At 37.8% G+C, this 8,483-nt stretch overlaps 1 protein-coding gene across 1 annotated transcript in view; it reads right to left on the bottom strand.

Annotated features, from left to right (window-relative positions):
- LOC119839212 (gelsolin, cytoplasmic-like) overlaps window positions 1–8,483 on the bottom strand; it is a 19,243-nt gene that overhangs the window by 5,217 nt on the left and 5,543 nt on the right. Inside the window, exons 5-13 of the mRNA XM_038365431.1 lie at window positions 7,840–8,017; window positions 6,235–6,329; window positions 4,807–4,920; window positions 3,864–3,995; window positions 2,849–2,963; window positions 2,049–2,169; window positions 1,203–1,335; window positions 730–868; window positions 313–407 (exon numbers count right to left, since the gene is read on the bottom strand). Of these exons, the coding sequence (XP_038221359.1) occupies window positions 313–407; window positions 730–868; window positions 1,203–1,335; window positions 2,049–2,169; window positions 2,849–2,963; window positions 3,864–3,995; window positions 4,807–4,920; window positions 6,235–6,329; window positions 7,840–8,017 (1,122 nt within the window). The remainder of the gene's footprint in view (window positions 1–312; window positions 408–729; window positions 869–1,202; window positions 1,336–2,048; window positions 2,170–2,848; window positions 2,964–3,863; window positions 3,996–4,806; window positions 4,921–6,234; window positions 6,330–7,839; window positions 8,018–8,483) is intronic.

Genomic DNA, 8,483 nt, shown 5'->3' with positions numbered 1-8,483 from the left:
GGTGAGTGGGGGAGCCAGATGACCATATCCTTTTCCTTCCCCTTCCCAGTACTTTCCCTTATACCTCTCGCCAATCCTTTCTTAATCCCTTTCCAATGTGAAGTCGGCAATCCATTTGTAGAGGCGCTCGGTCTGCAATCGAGCTTACACCTCTCCAAATGTCCACGGGCGGTGGTAGCGCTTACCATCAGGCGACCCGCCAGCTGCATTGCCGACTGTGACATAAAAAAAATATGAGAACCTGCTTCGTTTTACACGACGTTGGTTAAAAATAAAGCCTAAACGAGTGCATTTTATTTATTTGATACTCACTCTGAACAGTCGTATGCCATCATCTTGATAAGAATGGTTGAAGTTGTCAGGACTGTAATCGTTGTCCATTCCACCGTAAAGGATACCCAACTTTCCTGAAGAAAACACATTACTTTAATCCAATTGAGTGAGTGAGTTGGTGAGTGAACGGTTAAGTGTGTGGGTGAACGAATGATTGGTTCAGTAGAAAAATTACTTGTGTATTGCAATTTTTTGTTAAAATTATTTATTATTTCTGACATTGCGCGTGACAGGCTGGACTGGTTTCGCTTATTATATTTGATATTTTAAGGTTTTCATGAGAGATGAAAAAGATAGACCGTGGAATAATACAAATAATAAAACTTACCGATCGTACCCGAAAGTCGATAATGTACAAATACAATCCTATATCCTACAAAGTCGGTTAAAGCGTACCTTTAAACAGTTTCAAGAAGTGTTTTGTCTCTTTCCCTTGCGGCACCTTCACAATATTCACATCTCCCTCTAACTCTTCTTCCAACTTATTACAAAACTCTCTACCAGCTGACTTGGTCTCTGCTGCTGCTTTCTCTCCCTTGAAATATTAAATAATATTATTTCGTATTTGAAAAATTATTAAAAATCGAATTTAGCCATGTTATTCTTATGATTTTTTTTTTATTGTTCAAGACAGAGTAGTGGTGTGTAGTTTTTAGTATGATTTTGTTAAAAAGCGATGAATCTGAGATAGTTATATAGTATGTATAGTACGGTTATGATGAAGGTAGTGGTTGTGAGGATGGTGATGATGATGATGGTGATGAATGAAGACGACGATTGTAATGCATGAGGGTTCTGATGACGATGGTGACAGTGTCGTTTGTGAAGATTCTTTGATGATGATGATGATGATATAGGTAGATACTCACAACCCAAGTATACACGATATAAGCGTCTTCACCATTCGCAGCGTATTTATATTGAACGACGTATACATCGTTCTGATATAGAATTGGTTTTTCTGATATCATCTCCGTTATATCCTCGGGCTCTTCAGTAATTCTGCAAGATATATATATTTTTAATTTTTCATTTATTTATTTGCGTGGTAAGTATTGATTAATAAGTTATGACTTACGAGTAATATTTGAGTTATAGCCTTATTTATTACTAGTCCAATTACCTTACTAAGGATCGAACTTACTAGCGGTCCGCCCCGGCTTCGTCCGTGGTACATATATAGCCTATAGGCTTCCTCAATATATGGGCTATCTAATACTGAAATAATTTTTCAAATCGGATCAGCAGTTCCTGAGATTAGCGCGTTCAAACAAACAAACTCTTCACAATATTAGTATAGATAAGTAACTACTTATCACTACCTATATATTAAAATTTAAAGCTATATTTGTATGTCTATTCGCGATAAACTCAAAAATTACTGCACTGATATTAATTTTGTTATCACTGGATTGATACAGTGATACTTAAAGAAGGATTTAGTATATAATTTGTTAAGTTCGAGACAACATAAGCGAAGCTGTGGCCAGAAAGCTAGTCCTACTTATAATATTATAAATGCGAATGTTGTAAGGATGTGTGCGTGTTTGTTACTCTTTCACGCAAAAACTACTGAACCGATTGCAATGAAATTTGGTACGTAGATAGCTGGACAACTGGAATAACATAAAGGCTACTTTTTATCCCGATATTCCTAAGGGATACGGACTTACGCGGGTGAAACCGCAGGGCGCAGCTAGTAATATATGTTTTACCTATACACAGTAATTTCTCCACTACCATCGTCTGGCATATAACCTCTCGCTGCGGCGCTTTTGCCGATGTATTTCGCAGCATTTGCCGATTCGTCAGCGTCGCTGGAGAAGTAGCCGGCGTCTGGAAATATTTTGCATCTAAATAGTTATAATTTATACAATTTTAATTTCAAAAAGAGGAGATTTTTTCAATATTCAATTCGACTGTGTTTTTTGGGTTTTATCATCATCATTCTCAGCCCATATATTACGTATATATGCTGCTGGGACATAGGCCTCCTATGAGGGTTCAGGCCATAATCGAGCACGCTGGCCAAGTGCCGGTTGGCAGATGTCACATGTCGTCGAACTTTTGATTCTCGGACATGCCGGTTTCCTCACGATGTTTTCCTTCAACGTTTTTTAAGCATTAGTTATGTTACCCACATGTGCAGATAAATTGTAAAATCAATTTATTTCCTGCCCGCCCGCCCGGTCTCGACCTCGACTTATCGATTTTTGGATATATGATACCACTGCTTTTTTGGGTTCAATTTCAATTCTTACAATTTCTTTATGAAATTAATTGAAATAAATCGCTCCTGAAAAGCCGCTGATTGTTGTAGCATAATTTTTTTAAGTTGTTTTGTTACTCGTTTGATCTATGGGATTTTTAACCGAGAGCCGTAATTATTTCTTTGTCATTTGGTCCCATTTTAGAATCTGGAGTGGTGGATACTCCTGCACCCAGGGACGTCGGTACCTTTTCACACAAAATAATCATTTGCTAATTCGTTCACTCATTCATTCGTTCATCTTACCAAATTCGCTAATAATTGCCCTCACGGAGGAAGACGCTGCGACGGTCTGCCAGTTGTGGAAGTATTGTTTAAAGTTGCTGTTCTCGCTTCCTTCTGACACGCGAGTTACGTTCACCTGTAAGATTTATTTATCTTAATATATATAAATCTCGTGTCACAATGTTTGGCCTCAATGGACTCCTAAACCACTTAACCGATTATAATAAAATTCGCACACCATGTGCAGTTCGATCCAACTTGAGAGATAGGATTGTTTATATTATTTTAATTGCCATAAAAGACTACCCGGGCGAAGCCGGGGCGTGCAGCTAGTTTATTTATGTAAAGACTAGCTGCGCCCGCGGTTTCACCCGCGCAAGTCCGTATCCCGTAGGAATAACGGGATAAAAAGGTTCCTATATGTTATTCCAGTTGTCCAGCTGTCTACATAACAAATTTCATTGCAATCAGTTCAGTAGTTTTTGTGTGAAAAAGCAACAAACGCACACACATCCTTACAAAATTTCTCATTTATAATACTAGCTGACTACTATTACTAGCTTATTTAGGGGGATGAAAAATAGATGTTGGCCGATTCTCATAGATACCGGATAAGCACAAAAAATTTCATCAAAATCGGTCAAGCCGTTTCGGAGGAGTATGGCTACGAAAACTGTGACACGAGAATTATTATATATTAGATTAGTAGTAGGAAGTAGGAATATTAGTAGGATAGTAGGATTGAATATTATTTCAACGAGGTTCCGAAAATAAGAAATATAGTGTCAAATAACAAAAAACATACTGTAATGATAGATTTGTCACTAAATTGTAGAGCTAGTGGAGCAGCAGAGTATATCTTAATAAATTATTTAATCCTGGCAATCTTTAACAGGATAATATTTTTTTTTTATTTTATTTATATTCGTATACTCTGTATAAGATCACTTGAGATGATGAATTTGATTTTATTATTAAAGCGTGTTAAGTCGTTTTTTTGATATGTTTTTACTTGAGAATATTAAATTATACTCACCCAAGCAGGATAATTTTTCACATCCAGATATTTCTGTACAATGTCATTGTAATTCTTCTTAACGTCAGCATCCACATCTTTTCCGATCCAAATGTAAACTCCAGAGCAAGGTGTGTCTAATATGTAGATGCCCTAGAAAATAACAACAGGTTATACTAAAAAAACATAAATAATTATGCTTCAACAAAAAATCTACCTTCAAATTTAGAAATTAAAAACTTTTTAGCGGAATTTTAAACGCGATTTATTCATTATATTATTAACCCGACGTTTCGAACACTTTACAGCGAGCGTGGTCACGGGAAGACTGAGATGTTACATGTCTTGAAGGTCAGACAAAAAATTTTTGATTGTGAACTACCTCCACCTAAGCCTAAGCCTTCAAATTATTAGAACAAGACTAATTTTAAATAGGACAACGCGGGTGCCTAACTTTCAAATCAAAAGAGAACCATCAAAATTGATCTACCGAGTTTAACATAATTTATTATGTTTGTCCAGGCTCTGCATAATATTTCGTACATTCCTTTATTATAGTGTGCAATAAATATAATTTATTCTATTTTATTATAGTGTGCAATAAATATAATTTTTTTTTTTATTTTTTTTTTTTATTTTTTTTTATGTCATAGCGGGCAACTGAGCTGGTGGTTCGCCTGAAGGTAAGCGATCACCACCGCCCATGAACATTCGCAAAGGTAGTGCCTCTACGAATGTGCTGCCCGCTTTTATGGGATAAGGGAAAAGGAAAGGATTAAAGACTGGAAAGAAGGAATGGACTGGGATGGGTGAGGAAAAGGAAATGGGAAAAAAATTTATTCTATTTTATTATAGTGTGCAATAAATATAATTTATTGCATTTTATTCTAGTGTGCAATAAAAAGCTTTAATTTTCGTTCGTTTATTAATTCATTCACTCGTTCATTCATTCAATCATACTCACATCAGACTCCAGTTGATTCTGCTTGAAGGGTTTGCTAAGAGCATCTAATTCCACTTCATCATCATAGAGCACCTTGTAGAAGTAAACCGTTGTCATACTTTCTCTGGAGAACGGCTGAAATAATAAAAAAATGTTTAAATAGTTCAAATAACAGCCAATATCAGTTGTTGATAATGTCCCTGATAGTTTAACATTATTTATATAATTATAACATATGTTTTCATACTTCGTATTTATTTTTATTTATTAACACTTTATTGTACAATACACATACAGTTAACAAAAACCAATAAACAATATCTACTGTACAATTTGGCGGCCTAATCGCTTTGAAGCGATTTCTTCCAGGCAACCTTTGGATACAGGAAATATAAATTTTGAAAAGGTAGAAAGTGTATAAATACATACAAGAAAGTGTACAAATATATAGATAAGAAATTAATGCATATAGGAGCAAGGATAGTATAAATATGCAGTAAAGTACTTCGTATGTCATTTTAACTGCTAGGTATGGTAAACAGAAGATATTCAGAAGCTGTACGAACGGCCATAAAAATAATAAATGGAACATTTTTTACGTCATAGCAGGCGGTGGTTCGCCTGATGATAAGCATTCACCATCGCCCGTGAACATTCGCAGAGGTAGTGTCTCTGTGAGAGCGCTGCCCGCTTTTAAGTGGTAAGGGATATGAAAAGACACGACTGCAAAGCAGGAATGGACTGGGAAGGGTAAGGAAAAGGAATACACATAAGTCAAATAAGTGTAAACAAAAATTAAAATTAAAATTATTTATGAATATCAAAATACAAATGAAAATGATTATGATCATAAATAGGAGTAAGTTCGAGTCCAAATAGTTTAAAGTCGAAAACATAAAATTATTAACTTAGTTACAAATGGACATAAATACAATATCACTCCATGTATACAAAGGGGTTCATATAAATGTTTTTTTGCATCATTTAATTCGAGTATTTAAATGTTTTATTGATATGGATTAAATTCTATATATTAGCTATAAGCCATAACGAAATCTTCATCTTTTCTATATTTGTTAATAAAAGCGCAATATCTTTTGTATGTGGTAGTCGAGCACGCTTCGGCACGAATTGGGCCAGCTTGCACCGGGGAAGTACCACACCCCCACAGAAGACCGGCGTGAAATAGCATTCTGCTGTGTTTCGTTCGGTGAGTGGGGGAGCCGGAGGCCTATATCCTTTTCCTTTCCTTCCCAGTCCGTTCCTTTATTCCTCTCGCCAATCCTTTCTTAATCCCTTCCCAAAAAGTCGGCAATCCATTTGTAGAGGCGTAAGGTCTGTAACGGACCTTATGCATCTACAAATGTTCATGGGCGGTGGTAGCGCTTACCATCAGGCGACCCACCAGCTCCATTGCCGACTGTGACATAAAAAAAAAAAATCACTCACCACAATAGATTCCTCTCCTTCCATCAGCTCGTCCTTGGAACCAGAACCGAGCGCTTCGAAGAACATCGCGAAGTCATCGTCTGATGAGAACTCGTCTGGAAATTTAGGTTGGTGATAGCTCAAAGTGTACTAACACTAATCATGTTATTAAAGCCCGATGATAAACGAGTGTTTATGGTCGGTGATCACCACTAAAGAGAGAATAAGTTTAGAGGTAACACAGTAGTGTTTTAGTCGTTAGGAATCCGAAATAACCCACAGCTCCTTTCCCGGGGGTACCTACGCAAGTTTTTCCCAAGACGATGGTGATGGGGGGGGGGGGGGGGGGTTGAAAGAGACAATATTAATTAGTTTTAAAGTGTGTAAGTCACAGTGAAATTGTAACACCGTTGCAATGTCGCGACATTGAAATCTGTAAACAAATTGTGACAGTTTTTCACTAAATTATTATCAATCGATGTGAAACCGTTTATTGAGATAGGATAAGGTAATGTTCGGCTTATTTATAACCTACACAGAAATAAAACTCTTACGCCTCGCAACAGCTTTATAGTCTAACGACAAATAATACGTTAAATTGCAAGCAGTTTAAAGTCACAATTTTTGGCAACAGATTATAATCTTACATGTTAAATTATAATGTAACGATTCTTCTATACTTTTACTAATATGCAGCATCATCTTTGACGGATTTCATGAATCCTCTATTCCTTTGGTTGCCTGGAAGGGCTACTTTAGCCGATAATGCCAACTTTACGCACATAACGCTACTAGCTGCGCCGCGTAAGTCCGTATCCCGTAGGAATATCGGGATAAAACGGTGCCCATATGTTATTCCAGTTGTCCAGCTGTCTACGTAACAAATTTCATTGCAATCGGTTCAGTAGTTTATGCGTGAAAGAGCAACAAACACACTCACATCCTTACAAACTTTCGCATTTATAATATTAGTAGGATAGGATAGGATATAGTAGGAAGTAGGATAGGATAGGATTAAGTGTTTCAGCCTGGTTATAATACTCCCTTTTTTTCGTAAAGATACAGTGTTCATTTATTAATTAACTAGCTTTTGACCGCGCTTTGCTTTTAAATTCATAGTAGTTTCATAGATGTTAAACATATAAACTCTTCAATCACTCTATCTATTAAAAACCGCATTAAAATCCGTGGCGTAGTTTTAAAAGATTTAAGCATAAATAGGGACTCACGGACAGAGAAAGCGACATTATTTTATACTATTGTGTTTTATTGTGGGAGTCGAGCACGCTTCGGCACGAATTGGGCCAGCTCGCACCGGGGAAGTACCACACCCCCACAGAAAACCGGCGTTAAATAGTGGCATGCCATTGTGTTTCGTACGGTGAGTTGGGGAGCCGGAGGCCTGTATCCTTTTCCTCACCCGTCCATTCCTTCTTTCCAGTCGTTAATCCGTTCCTTTTCCCTTACCCCATAAAAGCGGGCAGCGCATTCACAGAGGTACTCTACCTTTGCGAATGTTTATGGGCGGCGGTGATCGCTTACCATCAGGCGCACCACCAGCTCAGCTGCCCGCTATGACAAAAAAAAATGTGTAGTGATTCAATACCGAATACATTTTTAACTTACCGATAATTTCTATTGTGGCTCTGCCATTGTGTTCTTGATCCCTCAAATTGTTGGCAACACTGATGATCTTTCGTCTCTGAGTGGCCTTGGCGCCATCCGGCATTAGAACAAATATGTCATGTTCCACTTCAAGGATGAAGCAGTGGTCCGTGGTGAGAGACGATGCTTCTGCTGGCACCTGGTGGAAAGAGAAAGAAGATTCAGTATTGGTGCTCTAACCGCTTACGAGTGTAGTCACAATAATCATCATCATCATCATCTGCCCATACATGTTCCCACTGCTGGGACACAGGCCTCCTATGAGGGTTCAGGCCATAATCCACCACGCTGGCCAAGTGCGGGTTGGCAGATGTCACATGTCGTCGAAATTTTGATTCTCGGACATGCCGGTTTCCTCACGATGTCTTCCTTCACCGTTTTAAGCAGTGGTGATGTTATCCACATGTGCAGATAAATTGAAAAATCAATTTATTTCCTGCACGCTCGCCCCGTCTTGAACCCCGACTTATCGATTTTGAAGTCAGAGGTTCTCACCACTAAGCCACCACTGCTTCGTAACAACAATATTTTTATATTTTTCTGCGGTAGAGAAGCGAGAGTCTAGACCAGTGATTCTCAACCACTGTTCCGCGGCACATTTGTGT

Source organism: Zerene cesonia, unplaced genomic scaffold, assembly GCF_012273895.1.
Source record: "Zerene cesonia ecotype Mississippi unplaced genomic scaffold, Zerene_cesonia_1.1 Zces_u010, whole genome shotgun sequence".
NCBI classification, from domain to species: Eukaryota; Metazoa; Arthropoda; class Insecta; order Lepidoptera; family Pieridae; genus Zerene; species Zerene cesonia.
The sequence above is the reverse complement of the archived record's forward strand: the minus strand, read 5'-3'. Positions and strand labels throughout refer to the sequence as shown.